Source organism: Geospiza fortis, unplaced genomic scaffold, assembly GCF_000277835.1.
Source record: "Geospiza fortis unplaced genomic scaffold, GeoFor_1.0 scaffold471, whole genome shotgun sequence".
Classification (NCBI taxonomy): Eukaryota; Metazoa; Chordata; class Aves; order Passeriformes; family Thraupidae; genus Geospiza; species Geospiza fortis.
Genome location: NW_005054443.1, coordinates 1,463,315 through 1,488,419, shown reverse-complemented (window position 1 = coordinate 1,488,419; position 25,105 = coordinate 1,463,315). Strand labels below are relative to the sequence as shown.

The following is a 25,105-nucleotide window of genomic DNA, read 5'->3' as shown; positions in this document are numbered from 1 at the left end:
TATATAATCCTGCTGTCTTGTTAGAACAAAAACCATCTATGAGACTTCATTCAAAACAAATCCCCTGTCAAACTATTCCTTCCTTTTCATTTGGACATTTATCCTTCTGGTAATACATAAGGAAGAAATTATTTTGTTGTCTAGTTCAAATTTATAAAGAGGACAGTATCACTCTGACAGAAATGTAAACAAAGAGATTTGCAACCTTTGCAGTGCTAGAATATATTGGGCAGTCATTCACTGCATATGGAGAAAAAACAACATTACTGCAGTAGCTCAAAGGAAAAAACCCTCAAATATATGGCTAGTTACAGTTCATTGTGATTATAACAATTTCCATATATAAAGAGGAGTTTTTCAGTTCCAGCTTCAATATTTTAAGTCGTCCTTCCCTGCCACTATTAACAAACTGCACCCTGATGTATTGCATCTACTGGCATTAGTCATGACTACACCTACTGTCTGTAATGGGATGCCATTCATCAGCTTGGTAGGCTGAAAATTAAGTGATTTTCCTGGAAATTGTTTCTCAGCAGAATCATTTGATCCACTGTAGTTAAAAAAGCCATGTCATTGGTTGCACTATAAATTCCATTTTACGGTCTTGATTTTATGTTTTTTTTAATAAATTAATTGTAGTTTTCCTCTAGGCTTAATGCTGGTATAAAAGGTTTTGGCTGATGAGCAAATCTTTTCCAAACACAAGAATTTTCAATTCCATCACTTTTAAGTAACAGTGGCATAAAAAAACCTCACAGGAACAAACTTGTTTAAGTCAGCCACAGAAACGAAAGTTGACAAGTGATTAGGTCCTCCTGAGAATGAATTGTTTTCTATGTTCCAGGGGAAAAAATGTCATCAGTGACTTTGGAAGTGGCCTGAAGCATGGGTTTTGGAAATCTAATAATAGAAACACCAGCTTAAACAATTACATATTGAAGCAATTTTTATAACGTGAAGTTGGCATGACAACGCGTGAAGTTCTAAAAAAACACCACCCCTTGTAAAACGCAAGCAATATGCACACTGGGAAAATCTCAGCATCAGACACATACAACCAGTGATCCAGAAGACATAATGATCAGATCCTTAGACCTGACACTTACTTCATACTCCTCTTTAAATCCGTAACCTTCTGCACACTTCATCTGGGTGATGTGCTGCAGCAAGTCAGCTACACGGATGGCTGGATGGAGCTGTCCAGTCTGGTAGGGCACATCCACTGGATCTCGCTTCTTATAGGTATGGGATTGGACCAGGCTGCTTGTGTCACTGCCCATCGTGTGGGTTTCATCTAGAAAAAGAGCATCTCATCACGTGCTGGCTCGTTTTCACTTATTAGAAGAAATAGAAACTATTACGTTTTCTAGAGGAATGGCAGAAATCTGACACCATCAGCATTGGTTCTGTCTGTGAAGGCTACACCAGAAGAACAGTAAATCCATGAGCAGTATACACACGGAAATCGCAAGACTGATTGGAATGAGGCAAAGTCCATAGTTCTACAATGGAAGCATTGCAGAGCAGTCCAAACTCTAATATTGTTTTAAATGTTGCTAGCTGATTGCAAACAAATTTTAAAACAGGCATTTCATTTTAAACTGTATGGAAGTTTCATTCTGAAACTTCAACAAGTCCCATGGAATGAAACTGGACTTGTATTTTTCATAAACTACTGAAGTGCTGTATTTTACACTGCAAATTTAGAGCAAATGTTTGGAGTGAGCAAAATAAAAAGATGCACAAAATGGCTTATGGGTTCATCAAGCTAGGACTGCAATGGAAATGTAGATCTGAAAATGACACTTGGAGACAAACTACAAGAGGACAAATGCAAAGGATCATCTGGTAAGGAAAAAGGTCTTGACTGACTGCTGAACATGCTTTAGGACCACAGTGTATCATGAGCCACCACATTAGGCATGGAATGTTATATGTCAACTGACATGCAAGCCAACAAACAGGAGACCCCCGTGGGCTGGTTAAAATTTTTATGAGACACAAACTTCTCCCAACCCTCCACATCTCTTCCATGGGGCAAATGGGCAACTTACCATTGATTGGCACTTTTAAGAAGATACATATCAGGAGAAAAAAAGAGGAGGAGAAAAAGGAAACAGGGCATAAGCAACAGTACTACATTAATAATTACAGGTAATTTTATGTTTTTAATTTAGTCTTTACAGAATGATTCCCTAAATGAGTCAGATTCTGATCTCAGTTTCACAGTAGAAATTAGATTTACTAAAACCAAGATATCATACTCTGAGTCAATTCACATAGATGGAACTGAGATCAAAACCTCTACTTAGAAATAAATAGATGTGAAAGTGCACTCTACCTAAGGAAGCAATATGACTTGCTTCCTGTAAAGATGGAATTCTAAAAATTTATTCAGACTTGACAAGAGAAAAAACCCACCTGAAATTCTAAGGTCCAAGAATCATCACAAATATTTTATCTGTTTACTCAAATAATAATTTTATGTATCTTGGGGTTTTTTAATTTTAACCAATATAGTTAATAGGGTGCTTTGATTTATTCGAACTATTCCTCCCTGAGTGAATATTGGAAAAAAAAAACAAACCTAAATTTGTATCATATTTATAAAATAAGGTATTTATAAAAAAATTACTTTTAAAAATAAGCCATATGAAAGGGAAGCCTTAAAATAATATTTCCACATTCATAAGTTAGATATATTATAGCAAGAAGTTCCACAAATACTCCGTATGAAAAGGTCCCAGATTCTTGCGTACACACCAGAAATATGAAAACATCTTGTTAAAGGTGAGATTCTGGTCTTAGCTGTACCATTGAAAATTGACATTAAAGCCAGAAAGCTCAACAAAAGATGGTTTGAGGCCCTCTCAATTCCCACTAAAACAAATGAAATCTGGTCCTCACTAAGCATACAGTCAACATGAACTGTGCATTGACACCTAAACCAAAAATAGCAGAGAAAAATGTATGGTTATGAGTATGGCCATTTCACTCCTTCTCCTGTCAGTCTGCTAATCTGATCTAATGCAGAGGAAAGGGATTAATCTTTAAATCATAAAATTTTACAACTTTTGTCTGATGTGGTATAAAATTGTACTGAAAAGCACCTTGGGATGCATGGCATGAAGCGTGGTATACAAGTGTAGGTACAGTATGTTGCTGCTGAAATGGCACCTGAAAACTACAAGGTGGCTAAGACACAAAAGACAAAAAAAAGGTAGAAAGTTGATAATGATTTTTTGGGTTGCTTATTTCAATTTTATAAACAGGTTAGAAAACGTGAGGGTGTTTTTTTTGGTTTTTTTTTTTTGCAAACTGCAAAATTTTTGCAACACAGACTGTTAGTACCTAAGATGAAGGCAAAGCTATCAAAGTCTTGCACTATGCAAGCATCATTTTAATAATTATGAATCTCTTTCCTGCAAGCTCCCTAGTTTTAGACCAATTTTCCTCTCTCCATTTCTTTATCTCTTATAGCTGCCTTAATACAGAAGGAGTTATCATTTAAGCATTTTAAAATAAAATGGTTTTAATCCTTGGCTTATACAGTACAATAGGAGCCACATACTACAGTTTTTTATTTTGTCTCTGAACACTGCAGCATGAGCTTTTCAGGCTGTGAGTTTTTCAAAGGGTGAGCTCCTCCAGATGCAGTGTCCATGGGCAATGGTAAGTTTGCCTGGCTTAAGTATTCCTACAGCTGCAGTTGTCCTACCGTACACTTACCCATTCCTGTAGAGCTATACAACATTTATTAAATAATATATTTGGAAACAGTGAGTGTGTTGTGGCTTTTCTATCAGATTTTGAAAGCTGAACTCAACCATTCACCAGATTTGTACCTTTCCCAGGAGGTCACACTGAGAAGATCATTTAGTTCTAGCTACAGGCTTGGTCCTGCAGTTTAACACAACTTCTATGGACGGTGGAAGACAGCAAGAGCAGGTATTACTTGTAATTAAAAACCTACATACTTTGTTAACAGCTGTATTCCCCTACCAGCTCAAGCACAGTTAATTTGATTTACCTCAGATACAACACTATTTCTGTACAGAGAGTCATAAACACATATTGGGAGAGAGATCTAATCTGAATGGAACACCGTTCATAAAATGGTACTAAATTTTTAACATGTAAGGTTAAAAAAATATTTATTTCATGCAGTGAAATAACTGAAATATTTTCTGAGATGAGTAAGCACAGGTTTGCTGTAGTAGGCCATAAAATACATACCTAACTAATTAAAAGATTTTACAGACTTAGTAAAATCAGAGAATTTATTCTTCCCAGTGTATTTGCCTGACAGCTGAACTACTTACTTAGAGATTATTTCTTAGGGGGAAAAAAGCTAACAAATAATTTTACCATTGTTATTATATAGAAAAGGATCACAAAAATAACTGAAGAAAGCATTAACTAAATAATACAGATAGGAAATCTCAAAGTTTTTCTCCTGATAATAGTACTTTTCTCCTTGCCCACCCGCAAGGTCAGAAAGAACATCTACTGCATGAAGCGCTGAATGAATGCTAAAGCACACAAAAAAAATCTAACATCTCAGGCAGTTAAAAGGCACTGCAAATTTCATTTGCATGCAGATTATTACATTGTTACAGTCACTACCATCCCCTTCTTCCAGATTTACATAATGTATAAAACCAGCAAAGTTCCTTCTCAAAGTTATCACACTGAAGTGCACCGCACTAAATATTCTTTCACAATAACAAATTTTAAAGATCACTTCCTAAACTTTTACTTCTTATATGCTTCACTCTATGTCTATGTAAGCCTATTCAATTTACAGTTCAAGGGCAGGAATCAGATAAGGGGTCTTAAATTTTTTACAGTGATTGGAAGAAAAAAGAGGAGAAAGGAAAATATTTGTTGTGAAAATACAGACTGAAACACAAGTAAATGAATAGGCTTAACACTTAAGGAGTTTGACTTCCTGCTACAGTGCACTGTTTTGTTTTGAATTACTATTAAAAAACTGCCCCTGTTTAGTTTAAAGTTAGCACAGGAAGGAGGTGTAAATGAATACAAGCCATGAAGGGGTTAGAGTTAAGCATTGAAAATGCAATAGCACCTCATGCTTACTACTTATCACTGTGCAGAAACCTCTCTTTTTGACATTGGACAATAACAGATTTTCCTAAATTCCAAGTGGAAATGCTTTAAATTTTAACTGTATGTTTTAAAGCTACAGTTTTACTGTTTTATTTCCCCCCGTGACACCTGATGCATAATAAAATACATACTCTAAGCGTCATGTTATGATTTTGCTGTTCAAAATACCATCTCCTCTCTGAAACTTCACTTTTTGACAAGCACATCAGAAACTCTGCAGAATTGTCAGAAGACACGATAGCTGGTAGACAGCCTGAATTGTATTTTGTCTGATTTTCTGTATTCTGAGCAGTTTAACTAGGAAAAAAAGTTATTTTTAAGAAGTGACATCTTCACTTCTGAGAAAAAACAGAAAAAAAATGAGGAAAACTATTTCAATTGCTGTGATAATCAAATTCTTTTGTGTCACTCCAAATACATGCATAAACATTTCCTTGTAAATCCACTTCTTAAAATTATTTCTGTCTTTTCTCCCCTGACTTGCACTATGACAGTAGTAATCAAACCTGATAACTGCCCTTAGCACCTCAGTGTCGCCAAGTTTATCACCCTCCCTTTAGCAGAAAGCTCCAGCATTTTGCATACTGTTGTCTGCTCCCCAAGAACTGCAACTTCTGAAATTACTTCAGCAATAAACTTTGATAAAGGGAAATGTTCTCACCTAAAATTGCAGTTGGCACAAATGGATCTGTCATACATCATAAGCAGGTCAATGCAGGAAAGGTAAAAAGAGAGAGAACAGTAAATGATTGATACATGTTCCCGAGTTTTCTTTCAGAAAGCTTCTGTTAGCAAATGGTATTTTTCTTATATATACATTAAATGTTGATGGCAAGAAGTATAATTACATAAATATGTATGCTTTTATTATGGAAAGGTCTACAGAAGGCGGAAAACAAGAAAAAAACTGGTTACCTGGGTAATAAGAATTAGGCACTGTTGTGCTCAGTGTGTTAGTTTTCATTGTAAATGAAGATGGTGAAGATACAGCTGCAAAGAGAAACAAAGCTGGTTAGAGACAGAGATATGATATGCAGCTACTTAGGCAGATGGCATTGACTTGACTTAGAATTCATCCTGCTCTGTTTCTTGCACTGGAATCAGGACCTAGGGAAAACCAGGCAAGTCTGGTGAATGAAATACCTCACTGAATTTGATCAATTCTCTAAAAAGACGTGTCGTTGGAGAAAGCATTTTGATTCCTGATGGGAAATGTATTTCCTAAATCACTAGATTAGACTGAATACTGATGCTTGAAACAACACATCACAACAACAAGAGGTGTTTTTGACAGAAGCTTTGATCATTAATAAGTTTTCCTTATAACACTGTAAATATCTTATGCAAACATTCTACTGTAGTTTATTTTTTCCTCTCCTTTTTTTATTTGATTGGTTTAGACAGGTGGATAGTGTGCATACAGATTCTAATAGACCCTGCATATTACTCTTTGTTTAAAGGCGGTTTTCAGGGAGTGATAGAGAGACCAATGCTCACACAGGTATTTAATCATTGAACCATTTGTAAAACCAATGGGAAGGACCAATGGGGACAAATTAAGTTCAGTTTGCCCCTAGTATACAAATATCATGCAAATTACCATTGTAAACACAGATACATTTAACAGGAGTTAATCACAACATTTTGCAGGATGTTCAGCTAAGGAGTCATTAGAGGCTTTTAAGCAAAGCTCCTTGCAAATTCTGCCTTAGTTGCTTGTCTAAAAAATCTCAAATTCAGTCTGACCAGGGAATGTAAGCATATTCTGGATACCTGTAAACAGACTAACAGGAATGTATGAAACGAAACAGAGTTGAGGAAGACAGGATCTGCTGGATGAGGAGTGAGATTGCTCCTGCTGGCTTTCATCCATCTTTTTTCCAGTTGATCTTCCAGGGCAAACAGTTACTAGCCCTTGTTAATATGGGAATAACTCAAAACTGGTTTAAATAATGCTGATGTTTATCCTTTATCATAGAAATTATTATATCTGAGGCCATGCCCCTTTGATTCCTCCAGAATGAGGAGCTTACATTTCCTTGACAGTCAGAACAGTGATACTTCTTCTGGGTATGGATTCAGAGATTAGTGGAAGTCAGGGCTGCTGCAGGTAATAAAACTTGCTAGGTAGAGAATGCAGGCAGGGTTATGAACTTTCATAGGAAGTAGGAATGCTCTAAACCTCTTGTGTACAAGGTCTTACACAAAGATTATTCCTGAAGACCGTCAGCGCGCACCTTCTGGTGACCATGTTTCTTGCGGGAAGTCTAATTAGAGGTTCTAGCCCTTGAGCAGTATAAAAAACTTGTTATGGCAATAATTTCAAAGAGGTTTGAGGTGGTTCAACATAAGGAGGATTTAGTCCCAGGAACTCATTGCAGTTTCATTTGTAGTTATGGCCATTCGGCAGCACCACTGGAAAACTTATACCATGATGATGGAAGACGAAGTAAAAACCTCTTGATCTCTTCACAGAAATAAGCAATCTCATTAACTGCAGGGGTATATTCTCACCAGAAAGGCAGGTCTGATTTGAAAGATCTATTTCAAACCAATTTAAAAAGTAACTCAAATGCAAATTAACATTGCAAATTCTGAGCCTAATGCTGCTGAGAAAAGTCTCACTGTATAAACCTCACAGAGTGTTTGTACAATTGAGCTCATCAAAGATAAATTCTTAAGCATATTATTAAAGAGTGGGAGTTGGGTCTTGCATACTGTTAGTACTTGAAAAAAATTTGATCTTTGACAAATTATGAAAATGTTAAAAAAACCACTGGCATACAAAATCCCTGAGGTTCCTTAAGAACCAAAATTAAAAAACAACTTTTTGAACCTAGTAATTATTTTAAACAATTATAAAAAAACATTATTTTTTCATGGTTTCTGCTTAGTGCCAACCCTCTGACAGGAGTGAGACCTTGACTAAAATTCTAATACAAGAAATTTTATAACCCAAATCTTATTTATTTTCAGGGTAGATCCAAGAAGGCCCAGGATATTAGAGAATCTCTTATGAAATCGCAGAACAGATAAATCCACTGATTCTTCCTTTGCACAAGCAACAGAAAGAGCATCATCTAGAATTGCAAATAATAGGACAATCAGATTATCATTATTAAGTTATTACATTCAAAAATAAATTTGTACTGTCAAAAAAAAAGTGAACAAGGGAATTTGAAGGACTTGGGACAGCATGAGAGATATAAAATTTTCAACATAATGGAGACCGGAGAAAGGTAAAACTACTGTTTCAGTAATGTCACCGCTCTTCTGCAGAAGAAAAGGATGGACGGAAAAAAGCTCAATTATCCTTATTATTTTTAAAGAAGTCTATACTTGATGTCTGACTGTCTTGCTCATTTGAATAGACACTGTAATGTGCTGCACAGTGGGAACCTCTCGGTCCCACGGATTTTCCATGACTGAGTAATGAGGAATATTTTAAAAACCATTTGCACCTTTCTTTCACCTTCAAAAAAAAAAAAGAAAAAGAAAAGGAAAGAAAAGAAAAAACTTACATCTCCCATTTAGATTGTGCGTGTCCATGAAAGAGAAAGCTTCATCACAGTTGGTGCCTTGCTCAGTGTAGCTTTTATCCATTGAATTCACCATCACTGTCATTTCCTGCCGAGTACTACTCAATGTCTCTTTCCGCTTCTTAGCCAATTTTCTTAAGAAATGAATGATGAGGAAAAAAAAAGGAGAAAAACAACTCTCAGTGAGAAGACATAGTTTTCATGTTGTTTACATCAGTACTGTAGTTTGTGACTATATTATTAATTAACATTTAAATTTTTTTCTGCATTTCTGGAGCTTTAAATTTATTTTACTCTCATCTCTTTCAGTCTGATAATCAAGGGATAGTTGCCAGTCCACTGACACATGGTCAACATCACTTTAATCGCTGGGGACCACCACTGAATTAAAGGGGACTACTTGGATATGAAGTGATGTGAACTACAGTATCAGAGGCTACATCTGATTAAACATATAAATGAAAATGAAAAGACAGATTTCAGTGGAACTGACAAATCAGTACCAATGTTCATGTGCATAGAAGAGTCTGGAGAGGTTTTATTGACACCCTGTGTAAAACAAGAATCTAGTTTATATAATATTGTATAGTCTGTGTTGGAGCTCTGAATACACACTGCACACTCAACAGACATTTCAAATTGACTTGTATTCCTAAAGACTATTTTCTGTCATTCCTGATTTCAGGAGAATTGGTCACATGAGTTTATTGCTTCTCAGCAGGTGTGGCCCGTCAGAGACAAGATCTTAAATCTGATACTACAATAGCGATTCATTAAACTACAGAATTGCCTTGGATGCCAATACCTGTTTTTTTTTCCAGATCTGTCTGCTGCAGTCTAAAGTCTCACTGTCTCTCCCTGATTTATGCTTAGCTATATCACAAAACAACATGTCCAAAACTCTTGATTTTTCCTTCAGCCTCTATGAGGCATTTGTGATCCTGATGATAGCAGATTCCATGACTATTTGGCTTGTTTCCCTGGCCCATGACTCTGTCTGAGACCAAGCCTTTCTCCAAGGTCTTGTCTTGAGCCTTAATTTCAATTTTCCAGATTCCTTCTGTAGCGTATCTTCAAGGCATGGGTTTAAAAAACGCACAACTGCTCTACAGACTTTACTTGTCCTGTCTGTTAATTTAATGACTTTTCCTCTGTGGAAAACACAATGAGCCAGTTCATATTCATCTGCCAGAACGATCTTTTACATATCTTCAACTAGAAGTTACAGGAGCTTATTATCTCACCTAGGTTCCTTCTAGAGGTCGAATGTATCAAGCACAACCAACTTGTACTAACTTTCAAAGCCTTCTGTTTGTTAAGTCTGATTCAGTATGAAAAGATGGTTCCCACCTAAGACAAAATTTTACACCAGCCTCCCCTAGATTTTCAAACATTTGTCTCCTCTCATGCTACACAGGAGGGGCTTTCTGTAACTCTCCCAACTGATCTCACTCTTCCACTTCAAATCACTACTGCCTCAGCCTCCTCATGCTCTCCATCTATCCACCCATTATCCCCTACCTTTCACCTAGATGAGAAGCCATTTGGGCAGGAGCTGTTGATGTGTTCTGTACCAATGTAGTACCAAGCTCAGCAGTACCTTAATCCATGAATAAAGCTCAAAATGTCTTTGAAACGAAAGGCTTGCTAACAATAAAAGCAGGAAGAGTAAGTGCAGGCATGGTATTGGGTCACTGGACAGAAAAGTATAAAGGGTCACATTTGGCCCTGAATAAGCTGACAGACCACCACCCCGTTCCCAAGGGCATGTCCCCATGACTGGAAGGGAATGAAGTACACTGTCTTAAACACCTGCTGCAGCAGCTGCAGCAAGGAGCAGCGTCATGCCTTTGCCCATCCCAGCTCAGGAGTCACCTCGGTTTGCTTGAGCCTTCGCTTACTCTGCAGACTTTATAATAAAACTGGTTCTTTATTACTCCACAGTGCATAAATGCACAAGGGAGCATGGTCTGAACTCTTTCATATCAGAGACAGTGAAATTTCATTCGAGTACCATAAGTAAAACAAAACTCTTAGATCTTTGCATCCTTCAATGTCTCCCCTCCTTCATATCTAATTGTAACGAATAACTAATATATTATTCAAAGTAGAATCTGAGACTTATCACCTAATACATGAATAACTTAATGGAAGTCCTTTGTAAGGACAGGCTTATCAAAGTGGTAACATGAAATGAATATTTTTTTCCTCTTTCAGCCTTAGATGGCAGTACATTTAGATGGCAGTCATGCATGACTCTCCTTCCAATCCCTGGGTCCCATGATCAAGCTAAAGCAGATTTATTTTTTAAGACAGTAACAACTGTACAGTACTTCTCAATCTGAATCTAATTCTGGAAATAGGTCTTGTGGGAAAAGTCCAAATCTGAAACAACTTACAGGAAGAGAGCAATACCAGCCAGACTTCTGTACTGTGAACAAAAACACCCACTGGACTCAGTCAAGTAAACTTTAGCTGAATATAACGTTTCTAGAATCTGCAGTTTTCAGATTTTGCTGAAAGTGTTGCAGTGCTGCAGTCTCTGCATTTCATCCACTCCTTGGATCTCTCAATCCCCAAGAGGGTCTAGCTATACAAGATTTAAGAAACTCGTAAAACCGTGGCACCTCACATCTCCACCACCACTCTTACTCTTTTATTTGAAGTAAATTTTGGGGGGGAAGAAAAAGGTTTAAATATTTGATCATCCTCACTCATGGAAAAGACTCTTCATAGCTACTATCTGATGTTTCATCCTTCTTAAAGGAAAAGAGATCTACAATCAAAGGGAAAACATAAAGCAGATGGAAACTCCCAGGATGATTACCTAGGATGAAATTATTTTTGTAGGTAAAGCAAAAAGATCAGCTTATCATACAAATAGTGTTACTGCTACTATATGAGGAAAGAGAATGTACTATATCAGCCCCAAGAAAGAGAAGCCTGATATTCAGAAAAATCTCAAGACCAGCTAAGAACTGTTAGAATTTCTACACACAAGAAACAGAAATAAGTGAACTGGTGCAATGGTTAAAATCTATTAAAATGCAAAGCAGACAAAATATAGACTTCCCCTGCAAAACTGTGCAGGATTTTGTGTATCATTTACTCTGTTCTGTTACAAATATTAATAAAGACAGTCCAGGAAAGTAATAAGCTAAAGAGCTCATGATAATCTGTCCCCATTTTATCCACCATGACGAAACTCTCCAATGATGCATCTTCTCCTCTACAGTGCCTCCTTGTGGAAAGGCCCACTCTGTAAAGCCTAACTCAGGATCTCTCTCAACATCCTCCTTCCCAGTGACTTCTCCCTGAAACTCTCCCAGAAACCAATTTCAATAACTGCTAAGTTGCTACTACATTGTCAGCCTCTGTCTAGCGCATTTTCCTCCTATTTTCCTGCATCCCTTTTCTCTGTCCTGTCTTGACTTAAATACCAAACTCTTTTGGACCTAGCTTGCCTTTTCTCTTCCTGTTTAAAAAGCACTGGGCACAAAGGATGAGGCACAATGGAACACTGCCATAGAGAAATGTAACAATGTGAAAATAATTTTTTTTTTTAAAATGGTGACTGCGGTTGAAATGAACTCAGGCCCTGCCAAAAACGTGCCTTCCATTTTAACTTAGGAACAATGAGAAAAGCATATTAATTTGAATCTAACAAAAACTTTCTGCTTCCCTATTACACACTGAGTGGCCCTCTCCTTTCAGTATGCCTCCCTGCTCACCAGGCAATGAAAGGAGAAACAAGATGCTGGCACTTTCCACAGCTCTAGCAACACACTACCATCACCAAGATATTAATAAACAAAGTGAGATGAAATTTGTAATTGTGCTGCTTAAGGAATTGGGCCAATTTTTTTTTTATTTTAATCAGTGCACTGATGTAACTCAAGACAAAATAGCTGCTTCTTACATATGCTTTGTTTTAAATTTTACTTCTCTGCTTGTGGACAAATCACAGAAATGGTTCAGATGAAGAAAGGATTGGAGCTTTCATGTAACCCAGTAGCGGAGAGCACTTACAGTTGCAAAAGCCTTTTAACAGTTTGCTCACCAAATCTCTAAAGGAAACAACAGTAAGAACGCTCTTTTAGTAAAATGCTTTAGCAGCTGGTTAGAAAGATGTGATACCAAGGGTAGGGTTACGTGCTCATTTTTTCACATTACTAGTGGCTATCCTACATAAGTGCATGTTGTTATTTGCACTATTTACCATATACACACTGATCTAGAAAATGCCCAGAATCTTTTTCAACAAAACACAAATTTTAAATTGTAGTAATAATTAGAGAAAGGGTTAAAAAGTTACAAATTTATCTCATAAAGCAGAATGATTGGATATTCACTCAGGGCGAAATTCAATGTTGAAAGATACAAAGGCATGCATATGGGAAAAATAATCATAATTATACACACACAATATTGCATCTAAATGACTTCATAAAATACAGAAGAAAGAAATCTGATAGTCATTGATTCTTTGAGGACAAGAAGTTTAGCACTATGTATAGTCAAAAAGGCAAAAAGAAGTCAGAAATGACTATGTAAGGGATAGTGAACAAATTGGAAAATGTGATTAAACAACTGTATAGATCTATGGAGCTTCCACATTTTGAACACTGCATGCAGTTCTGACACATGCCTATCCAAAAAAGATTTTCACAAAGTAGAGAACATATACAGAGAGGTGATAGGAAGATCAAAGGGCCAGATCCTACCAGAAGAGCAGTAATCCTTCCATAGATGATAACGAGTCTCTAGTTTAAAAAGGAGGCAGTTGAACTTAGAAAATGATAAAAGTATAAAATAAACATGAAGAAAACTAAGAGATTAATAAAGAATTTGTATTTCTCAACAATGAAAGAACAAGAAGCAGAGAGTATATAGATTTTTTAAAATATAAAAGTAAATATTTTCACAAAACCCAGAAAATGCTCTGCTCTGCCCTGCTTTGAGTGCCATGTGCATTTTTGGGCACCACAATATAAAAAGACATTAAGCTATTAGAAAGTGTCCAAAGGAGGATAACAAAGATGATGAAGGGCCTTGAGGGGAAGCTGTATGAGGAATGCCTGAGGTCACCTGGTCTGTTCAGCCTGGAGAAGGAGAGACTGAGGACAGACCTCATTGGGTTCTGCAACTTCCTCATGAGGGGAAGAGGAGGGGCAGGCACTGATCTCTGCTCTGTGCTGACCAGTGATAGCACCCAAGGGAATGGCCTGAAGCTGTGCCAGGGAGGTCTGGGGAGGACATCAGGAAAAGGTTCTTCCAGTGGGTGGCTGGGCACTGGAACAGGTTCCCCAGGGAAGTGGTCACAGCACCAAGCCAGACAGAGTTCAAGAAGTGTTTGGACAATGCTCTCAGGCACATGGTGTGACTCTTGGGGTGTCCCATGCAGGGCCAGGAGTTGGACTCCATGATCCTTGTGGGTCCCTTTCAATTCAGGATATTCTATGAAAATATTGTAACACATCAGCACTAGGACTCATGAGATATCGAAAGTTAGCATTGGTAAAAGAAAATCTGATTAAGGCCTGAGTGGAGAACAGTAAATGCATTACCTTTCCTTTACTCTGCTTCTGTGTTCAGCTGAAGGTCTGTCACTGGCCACTATCACAGACATGATGTGGAATTTTTTTGCAAAATTTGATTCCACAATTTTTTATTGTATTAACAATCCCTTCAAAAGATAATGCAGGAAATAGGACTTGAATACATTATTTGCTTCTCTAACACTCAGAATTACTGACTTTTTCTGATTTTTTTAGTCTACTTACAATACCAGCTGTGTTAATCAACATTGTTGTTGTTATTATTATTATTATTATTATTAGTACTAGTGGTAGTAGTAGCAGTTGTTGTTTTTGTATATAAATTCAATTAATTACTTTGCCCTCTATTTTGGCTGCCTACGATATGCTAAAGAAAACTCATAGCTAATTTTGGGAAATCTGCTTCAAGCTGAAATAATTTAATAAGCATAACTGATTCAGCAACATTCAGCATGAAGATGCAATGTGATAAAAGCTCTCCACAGGAAGTGGGTAAAAAAGTGCAAAGATAACAGACTTGTTCCTTGTTTATTATTTATACATTTTTCCAACTTATGTTGAAATTATTTTTTCTTGAACAACAAAACAATTCTTCTCAATAACTGTGATTGCTTTCCTGTCTTCAACAATTGGTTCTCTAAGGCAGAGAAAAACCCACACGTCATATATCATTGTGAGAATTACATGTATGTGAGCTGGTACACATTTGGTAACACCGGGTATTATTCTAATCTGCATTAGAAAATTCAAAATGCTACTTTCTATTTTTAGATTTTTTTTTCTTTATTTGGGGATACTTTGAATCCCCAATGCCTCATTTGTACTCTTTATGTTGCTTTTTATTGTTAAAAAGTCCTTACAGAAAACAAGTTTTCAGAACCTGAATAACAAATCCAATTCAACCAAAAGGGTAACTTTCCTTAGGTGTTATTAAATAACTGTAACTACCAGTAATTAGTATTTTAGTCTACTTTACATCTCTTATCAATACAGCAACACTCTGCACAGAACCCTTTCTATCTCCCCCAAATGGACTGAGCCACAAATATGAAGCAATTGAAATGAAATAAGGAAATGAAATAGAAACAGTATGGCATTAGTGATAGTAAAGTCACCTGAACTTCTGTTATTCAATTTAACATTTATATGTCTTATATTGAAATGCAATGTGCTCAAGACTGCAATTTCACAGTGACATTAAACTGTGTTCTGTCAGTATTCTATCAGACAAGAAATAAGGTTTGGAGAAATATTTTTAAAGGCACTACACTTCACAGCAAGAACTAGGGAACACTTAATAAAATACTTTACAAGCTGTCCCCACTTAAAGGACTAGCATTTCTAGAGAAGAACCTCAGGAAAAATAATTGTTAGGAGAATTATAAAAAGCAAAAGGTGGGAGGATAACACTGAATTGTGTAGTTCTTGTAGTTCCTTGCTTGTGATCTCTTAGTATGCAATCCTGTATTAGATGATAAAATTATTCTTTGTCCTAAGAAGTTTAACATCTATTTTGCATTGACATAGGAAGATTGATTTCAAGATTACGCAAATATTTTAATATAGCCAAGGGTGCATAAGCCTTTTTACCTCACATACAAAGAGGTGGTTTATTATAATTTCTTTTAGGTGCCTTCTCTTTGTTCTAATTATCAGCTCCTTGCTTCAAAGCAAATGCTAACATTATTAATTTTATTTTCATCATGCTCTTGCATTCTCTGATAAACAGAACAAACTTTAAGAAAATGCTGTGATGATGCTCAAATTCTAGAAACAATGTTCTTGATACCATGGAATTTAATTTTCATCCGTTTCATTCACTGCGGCTGTCATTTTTTGGCCACAGAGATACCGGATGAACTTTCAGACCAAGAAGACATTACAACACTACCAGGACTGACTGTAAAGAGAGAAGTAGAAAAGAATAGAAGTAAAGGGGTGGGGGGAAGGATTCCTTTGACTTACAGAGCTAAGGGAATTGAGTGCAAAAAGAGTGCAAATGTTTTACAGTATGGTGGAGGGTAACAAAAATGGTTTTTTATTAGAATAAACAAAACCACTTCTGATTCCTGTAGTTCTTTCTTCACTTGGCTTTTTACTCACTGCATGTAAGAACTTCAGTGGTCTTTTTGCACTTTTTTATTACTAGTAGATTGGTTCATTGACACCACAAGAGATCAGAGCCAAAAAGAAGAATTATTTGGAAAGATCCCAGTATCACTTGTATGTAGCTCACAGAGAAAGTATGGCATTAAGTTGAGAAACAGTGCCTGAGAATATGGAAATGAATGGCAAAGGAGAAGGAAAAGATGATGGAAAAGTAAGGTACAGCTGCAGTCAGAGACACACAGCTCATCTACTTTTGCTCCTAAGTGTTCTTTCTTGAATTCAAGTATCCAGCACATGCTTTGAGATTTGCCTACAGTGACATTACAAAAACTGCTTACTTGTTTCTCAGTTTCTGCTTTGTATGAACTCCACATCAGGTTATCTGAGTTTCTGCAAGTGAGGGTTATAGCATCAAACCCAGGAACACCTCAGGTCAAAGGAAGCACTGCACTGAGAGACCTTGCTGATGCAGAGGAGGAACACTGGTGACTGACTGACTGCAAAAAATGGAGCTATGCCTTCGTGCACCAGATTAACATTACAACATTTATTTGAAATGGGCTGATTCTTGTCTTAGCTCTCAGAGAAAGTTAAATTTGTGGTTACAGTTTAGTTCTTGCATCTCCACCCAAGAAGACCTCGATGCATTCTAGTGTGATTGATAAGTTCTTCAGGGAAGGCTCTAGGCTATGGCACTAAAAGGCAATTGGAGAAGCTCTGGCTGAACTCCTCTGCAAAGCTGCTGGCTGCACTATTTTTGGCTCAAGTTAGTCACTGGCCTTAGTCTTCAAAAAATGCACTAACACAATTTTAAAAAAATCCAACAACCTTCTGCCTCCCCAAGAGAATAAAACAGTAATGAGATGTAAGCAGCAATATTTCCCATAATTTACTACTATCTAATCTTGACCACAATCTTGAATACTGTAAGTAATGAACTGGGCAATAAATTGTCCCTTTCTTCTCAGCTAAACTAAGGAAGGAAAAATGAAAAGTCACAAATTCCCTCAATTTTTTACAAGATTTAAAAATTTTGCAATATGAGTTTTTATTTGTGGTTTGCCTCTTATGATCCTCAAATTAAAAAAGAAAATAGTGAACACAATGTTTAACTGACCTATAGGTCCTCCTGAATTATAGGGGTGTATAAGAAAAACATACAGAATATTAAAACTTGTTATTTTCCTACAAATTAATTACAACGCAAATGCTGATGAATCTGTTCATTTCACGAAAGACTTATTTACTTAAGTGATTAGAGCAGCCATGTAGAATTATTTGCAGGATGAGGATTAGGGTGCCACTTAGAATGGAGGAGGCCAAAGTATGGCAAACCCTTTATGAGCAGAGAGAAGAACCCAGCAGCCCAGCTGCAACATTTGAAGGCCTTTTTGACAGAAAAGGAAATGGACTTTTAAATGTTATGTGACTGAGCAGGGAATTTAGCCTGGATTTCTCTCAGTGGACAAAGGACATTTCTCTCCTGGACAAGGAGAGACAGAGAGATGTGCTAGCTCAGCCTGGAGAATAAAAAGCTCACAGGGGATTTTAGTGCTATTTTAACAATCTAATGGGAGCATACAGAGACAGAACTAGACTCCAGGAACAAGGTGAAGACACACTGGACATGAGTTGCAATTTAGGAAAGTCCTGTTAGAGCTTAGTAAAGTTTTTGTCACCATTGCAAGAGTGAAACAGGGGAGCAGGTGCTCAGAAAGATGGGATCTCTATCTTTGGAAATACTCATACCCTGCTGGACAATGTCCTGAGCAACTTGATTTGTTCTAAGCCTGATTTGAACAGGAGGTTAGAAAAGATGACCTCTAAAGTTCCCTTTGGATCCAAATTATTCGAGAATTCCCATTAAGTGTTCTAGTAATAGGGCTTTTTCATAAAAAGGAAAACACAGGGATTTAAACCATTACAGGTTTGAACACAATCCTCAATTGAGCCTTTTCTTTGAATAGTCCTACATGTAAGATGCAGTCAGAACCAATACAGAATAATACTAGCAAAATTACAAATACTCAAATAATTAAATAGGATGATAGATATAAATTCCTTTTAGTTAATTATTTCATTCTTTCAGCATCATTTTCTGCCACTTGCACTTATCCACCTTTCTAACATAAGGACTGAAGCTTGTGCAAATATTTTTACCAATAAATCCTTTTCATTAGAGAGCTAGTTATATTCACATTGAACTGCATAATGAGAATGTAAAAATTTTCCATGAAAAAAGACAAATTATGTTTTGATTCTCTAAAATGGTATTAATAATGTGTTCTTATTTAAATGAAAATGAAATGTTCAATTTTCTATTATGTTTTATTTGTACTAATTTCTGCTACATTAATTGTACATAAATGTAAAATGGCATTACACTACAGGCTTCTATGACAGTATTTCAAGTTGACTGAAATTATGCATTTGAAGTCTTTGAAGAAATCCTTTTCTGAAATGTATGGTCACAGGAAAATTACACACCTGACCTTCCCTTTTGCCTGAGAATACTTTCCCCCCCACAGAAAGAAACTTCATGCTCTTACCTAACCCTGTTTGAAGAACATGAAATGAAAATTTACACAGAACCCATACTTTCTCTTTTTTTACCATATATGCCATTTTATTTAGAGTCACAGAATCATTAAGGTTGGAAATGACCTCCAAGACCATCAAGTCCAAGCTTTGACTGACCACCACCCTGTCAATTAAAACACAGCACTAAATGCTACATCCTGCTGTTTCTTGAACACTTCCCAGGATGGTGACTCCACCCCTTTCCTGAGCAGCCATTTCAATGCTCCACCACCCTTTCAGTGAAGAAATTCTTCCTGATGAACCTGAACCTCCCCTGGCACAGCTTGAGGCTGTGTCCTCTTGTGCTGTTGCCTGGGAGAAGAGGCTGAACCCCTGCAGGGGTTTGTAGAGAATGACAAGGTCTCCCCTGAGCCTCCTTTTCTCCAGGCTAAACCACTCCAGCTCTACATTTAAACAGGACTACCTGGGTTCTTTTGTATGCAAATTAATATACGTACCTGATCTTGTTTCAAAATCGAAAATGTTCCTCCATATTAGCGTACAGATGCGTATTAAAGATACTGCACAAGGTAGAAGAATACTCTGTTTATAACATATCGTAAAACATATATTTTGCATTTGACATTGCAGTTCCCCTTTGTCTCAACAGCTTTTCTTTTTCCTCTTTGCCCCCATCATATTATCCTATGATCTGAATTAGAAAACTAAAGAGATGACACTGGGACCTACTCAGGAGGAGGTAGTTGTGTGATGTGTAGTGCCAGACAACATGAACATGAAAGCTTTTCACAGGAACACATCCATGACAGATTTTGAGATTCTCTTCCTGAAACTAATTACCATTTTAGAAAAGGCTGGCTAATGATGAAAGAAAACACCTTCTTATCCCATAGCTGTCAGGTTTAAGTAGAGCCTCAAACTCCCAGGCATAGTATGCACTGTGGGTGCCCAGAATCCCTCCGCTTTCACAAACCAAAACATGAGGCAGTGTTACACTAATGCAAATTTATTTTGGGATGGTTTTGCCCATACCAAATTTTTACCATATTTTCTGAGGTGTTGGAAGCATGAGGAATATGAGGAATTACAGAGATGTATGACAGATGTGTCTGTTAAGATGCATTAGCCTCCGTCCATGAGGTTTGCCATGATATTCTCAAAGTCCTTAAGCATGGCCAGACAAATGTCTTTCTTTAGAAGTCTATCTGCCACATAAGCATTTCCTTACACAAAGAGAAAATCCCCAGTCCCACAGTGCATCACTACCTGAGGCTGATGTGGGTATGGAACAGGTGTCTGCTAGTGTGAAATATCTTGTTACTTGCACTATGGGGTTAGAAAATTTGTCTTGCAAGTCCCAGTGGAGAAAGCATATCCCTGGATCTCTACAGCATCTAAGAAGTTAGTTCTGTGCTTGCATAGGTTCAAGTTTATAGAAAGCAATAGGAACTGTGACAATTTTAAACACAGGAGAAGTTTTTCCTTTAAGGTATTTAGGTCAGTATACAGATGTCTCTCTCACTAGCCAGAAACTCAGGCATTTGAGCGCAAATTGTCTGCTGGATATAGATTAAAAAAAGCAGGCTTGTGACAGGCATGGTCCTGTGAGGCCAGGCTGGATGAGGCTTCAAGCAGCCTGATCTACTGGAAGGTATCCCTGACCATGGCATGGGGTTTTGACCTAGAGATATTTAACATCCCTTCCAACTCAAACCATTCTTCATTTGGCTTTACCAGTATAAGGACATAAAATGTCATCAAAATAAATAATTTAAAGTTCTCTGAAACATCCCTTAAAAGGGATGTTTAGCATATTTTAAAGGGTTCTTTAGCATATTTTCTATTTAGGTATACGTAAATGTATTGTATATATTGTAACTATTATAAAAATGCATGTTGATATGTAAACACATAATTAAATATATGTAGAGGTGCACTGCAGAATCAAAAGGAAAGGTTTTCACAGGCTTAACCTAATACAATTCATTTACTGCTTTGCTGATCCCCAGCAGTGGGATACAAAAGAACAAAAGGCTTTCTGCTGATGAAAAATTCTGTTGTATTAGTCCAGATGTTGTGGTAAACAGATAAGCATCCTGACCTAGCTCCTGTGTGGCAGGTACTTCTTCAGTTCCTGAATATAATGCCCTCTGTGAAAGACAGATTTCCTCACTGACTTTTGATCCACAGCCTTCACTTGAATAGATAATTTTTGCCTCTTTGTATCCTAATACAAGCAGCAGCCTGTAGAATATATTTGTTAGTGCTGGAACTAAGCATTCACAAACTTGCACGTAACTTTTTCTGCACTACCTACACTCTATCATGTGCCTTTCACTTTTTCAAGCAATTCCCTCCTTCAAGACTTCTGTAATATTCACTATACCTCAGCAGTTCAAAATATCCAATGCACAGAGTTTTAATCAGTCTTTTAGGAGTCTATCTTCCTTTGCTTCCACAAGTAATCTGTCTGAACAGAAGTCGCTGACTAAAAGCTCAGAATAGGCAATATTCAGTCATGTAAGAAAAAAAGTAATTTCTCCTAAGGGGCTGCTGAAATTGGGCCATCCTCTTAGGGCAGGTAGAAGAACTTCTGGTATGCATGAGGATACACCTGGAGTGTTTTGGAAGTGCACTAATGCACCAGTGCTCCCTGCTCACTGTGGGAAGGAAGGCACTAAAGCACCACGTAGCTTGTAAACCATTCAGTGCTCTCCCAAGCCATGGGTATATCATTTAATTGGCAGTGGGAGCGTGGTGGTAGATGGACTGCTGCTAATCCAAAGGCACAACCAGAGGAGGAAGCGTTCCAGCTGAGACCTTGTGTGGCTGACACTGTTTGGTCAGCCTAAGATGCAGCTGCATGCTCAATCCAATTTTATCCTATGCTGCAGAACGTGACTTCTGGGAGAAACTGTCATCTGTCCCCTGTATAAAATGCTAATGAAGTTGTCCAGCCCCTACTTCCCTTTTAGCAGCTATGTGTGCTGGGGCCTTTTGTGCAATATTCAGTGGCTTATAAGGAAGATTTTAATGTGAGGCCTGTATGGCGAGGAAGGCTGATTAATTGACTTTAGGGGCTCTTTACAGCATGCTGGAAAGGGCAGCTGATACAGCTGCATACCACAGTGGTTTTAGGTAAGAACATTTCAAATATTTAGATACCTTCATTTTGAATTCTGGCAAACTTGAACCTATTAACACCAAAGGCTTTCTTAATTAAAAGATGTAAGAAAGGTGTCAAGGAAAGCTGCTCTAAATCTTTCTAATACAATTTCATCTGAAAAATACAATCGGTTTTCCAGCCACAATAACTTTAACATTTGAAAAGAATTTTAATTAATGATTGCACATAATACAGGATTTTCACTCAGAGCTTTGCCACCCACAAGCAGAATGATAATCCAAAGACTGAAGAATCAAATTTTGCATGGAACCGCACTACCTTTAAGTCTATACCTCTGTCACAGAAACACAAAGGAAAAATGAATGCCTTGTACTCAAATCTAATTCTTAATTCTATGAAAATACACTTTCAAAGACAGAACAACATCTTTTATCCTTGGAAAAACCTGAAACTTCTAAACAGAGCTTGCACGGTAATGCTCCTTTGAGCAGAGTCAAAGCAGCAAACAGTCATAGCCCTTCCCCTGATGAAATCATCCATCACAAAAAATAATGTATGTAAAAAAAGAGAGCTGCTAGGTACTGTGCTGTTCTTCAAAAGGCAACAACCTCAAACAACTAAAAAAACTACTATATCATGAAAAACATCAGTCAGTTAGAATTTGCAGTTTTAAGAGTAATGATAGCTGCTGTTTTTACAATACACTGTCCAGTACTTCAAATATACTGAAATATTGCAGTTTACAGTAGTGATGTAATACAGTAAGTACAGTGAGATTTATAGATACAGAGAACTGTCTGAAGGGAGGTAGCCCTGAGGCCAGAAACAGAACTAACAGGCTTTTGTGTTGAAAATAACAAACTATTCCTTTACAATAACAGACAGTGGTGAGGTTTCCAAACTATAATGTGTTAGTGCTAAAATTAACTCTCCAACTCATCATTTACAGAGAAAGGATACAAACTGTGACAGTTGCAAAGCAAACTGCTTGTTCCTTATTAAAAAAAAAAAAAAAAAAAAAAAAAAAAATCTCATCATAATTTGTTAACAAACAAAGCATACCTCCTTAGGAAAACTTAGAAGAGTTCAATCAAAATGATTCTGCACCACTGAAGAATGTAATGGTTAATAATATCCTTTCTGGGATTTTACTGAATAATATAGAACAGAATTCTCTGTTAAAGCTCTTCATGGTTTGGGAGAGGGTACTTGAGAGGGAGTAGCTTAGTGCCTGTAATAAACTGTAGGTTAGGTCAAGAGACAGGTCTGGGGAGGAGCCCCATTAGCAGAAACTAGAGGGAGAGAGAGGTTAGCAGATTAAATTGCAAGGCAATACTACCAGTCAATAATATTTGGGAATATGTGGATATTTTATCCTCCTGGAGCACTACCCAAATCTTTCTTTGCAATAAAAACAAAAAAGCAGTGTGTGTTATATCCCAAAAATAGTATAGCATTTACTGTGGAACAGGTTCTTTTCATGTTTTGGCACAAGTATATTTTGGTATATTTTCTAACAAAGCAGGGTAAGTAAGCCATAATAGAATATATGGCTATGTAACAATACAAAAGTACGTGAAAATATCTGTAGTGTTGTGATTTTCCAGACCTAAAGAAATATGAATACACAATGGCAAGTTTCCCACATTCATAAAATACATCACAGCAGTTTCTCTTTAACATACTGTGTGATTCTAAGTACCTTAGGATCAGATGTCAAACAAATTTTTTCAACAGATTGACATTTCCTAGCCTATCTAGACAACTTGTTAAAAGGGAGGGAAATTACAAGACCCCTTAAAGCCAACTTCAGTAGACAATTATGTGAACAAGGAATTCAGAAGAGCACATTCCACTCCTGCCCTTGAAGAAAGGTGTGCTCTTTCAAGAGGCTACCAGGCTTCCACTTGCTAACTTTTACTTGTTTGAGGCCAAATGTAAAAGCAGGATCTCTTGTACATCCATTAAACTCAGTCACTTAGTAAAAACTAAGTAATGGAATCCTCTCAGTGAAAAGATGACCTCAGTGCTGCACCGTGGGTACTAGCAAGAGCATTATAGTAATTAAAAATTACCCCCCGACCGAGGGTAATGTGGTTTCATGCAAGTCACTGCATGGAATGACATTACCCTCCATCAGGGGGTAATTTTTAACAGTCATTAGTCATCTTTAAGCTTACAAACACTGGATAAAAAATAGTACTGTGATAGTTTCTTCAACAGCAAGGAAATAAGCAACTTGAAAACAGGTGAGTGGACATCTGTGCAATTCATTAGGGACACATGTTCACTGTTTAAACAGTGCCCTCCTTTAAAACACTGCAACACTAAAAATAAAAGTAAGAGTGGGCAGTGGCATTGCAGTAGTGTTTTGGCATAGGTGAATTCCAGGTGAGGAGACTCTAGCTGAATTTAGATAAGAAGTTATGGTTAGCAAGAAGCTAGATAAATAAGAGCTTTCCCAAAATGCAGACTAAGAAATGCAGGCTGAAGAAGATACACAGGTATCTAGATTGGACACTTGGACATAAGTCTGGGTAGAATTTAAAATGGCAGTAAACCAGTATTTTTTCTACTATGACAGCTGATTTCAGAAATTAGGTAAAGTTTATGAATTATTGCCATGTGCATGGAAAACTGAAAATAAAAACTTACTCTGTCAGAAGCAGACAGAAATGTCTGTATAACTTAGTAAATTATGTTTTGCATGTCAAAAGACCTACAGATAGCAATTTATTAATATTGTGGCTTGATTCTGACAAGGACAATTTACCGGCCCTCTGCAGTTCCAGCCTGAATTTGTATCTGCCAATTCTTTATTTTTTTCCACTAGGATCTATGAAGTTTGTGTTCCTACACAATAAAAGACTCTCAAGATATTTTTTCACTTTGCTAATATCACTCCTTTCACCTGAGGAGTTTTAAATATTTAATGGAGTTTTGCTAATTAAAACTTACATCACCCTGTGTGAAATATGTATGGTAAGGGGAGAGACAAAAACCACTTCACTGATCAGTAATATGGATCTTGGAAGGAAGTTAGCAGTAGGCTGACAGCAGTGTTATTCTTTCCACAGAAGATGGAGAAGAGTGCTGCATTC

At 37.1% G+C, this 25,105-nt stretch overlaps 1 protein-coding gene across 1 annotated transcript in view; it reads right to left on the bottom strand.

Annotated features, from left to right (window-relative positions):
- PTPRM (protein tyrosine phosphatase receptor type M) overlaps positions 1 to 25,105 on the bottom strand; it is a 341,545-nt gene that overhangs the window by 85,425 nt on the left and 231,015 nt on the right. Inside the window, exons 15-19 of the mRNA XM_031062267.1 lie at positions 8,652 to 8,803; positions 6,046 to 6,120; positions 5,792 to 5,818; positions 2,055 to 2,066; positions 1,107 to 1,294 (exon numbers count right to left, since the gene is read on the bottom strand). Coding sequence (XP_030918127.1) covers positions 1,107 to 1,294; positions 2,055 to 2,066; positions 5,792 to 5,818; positions 6,046 to 6,120; positions 8,652 to 8,803 — 454 coding nt within the window. The remainder of the gene's footprint in view (positions 1 to 1,106; positions 1,295 to 2,054; positions 2,067 to 5,791; positions 5,819 to 6,045; positions 6,121 to 8,651; positions 8,804 to 25,105) is intronic.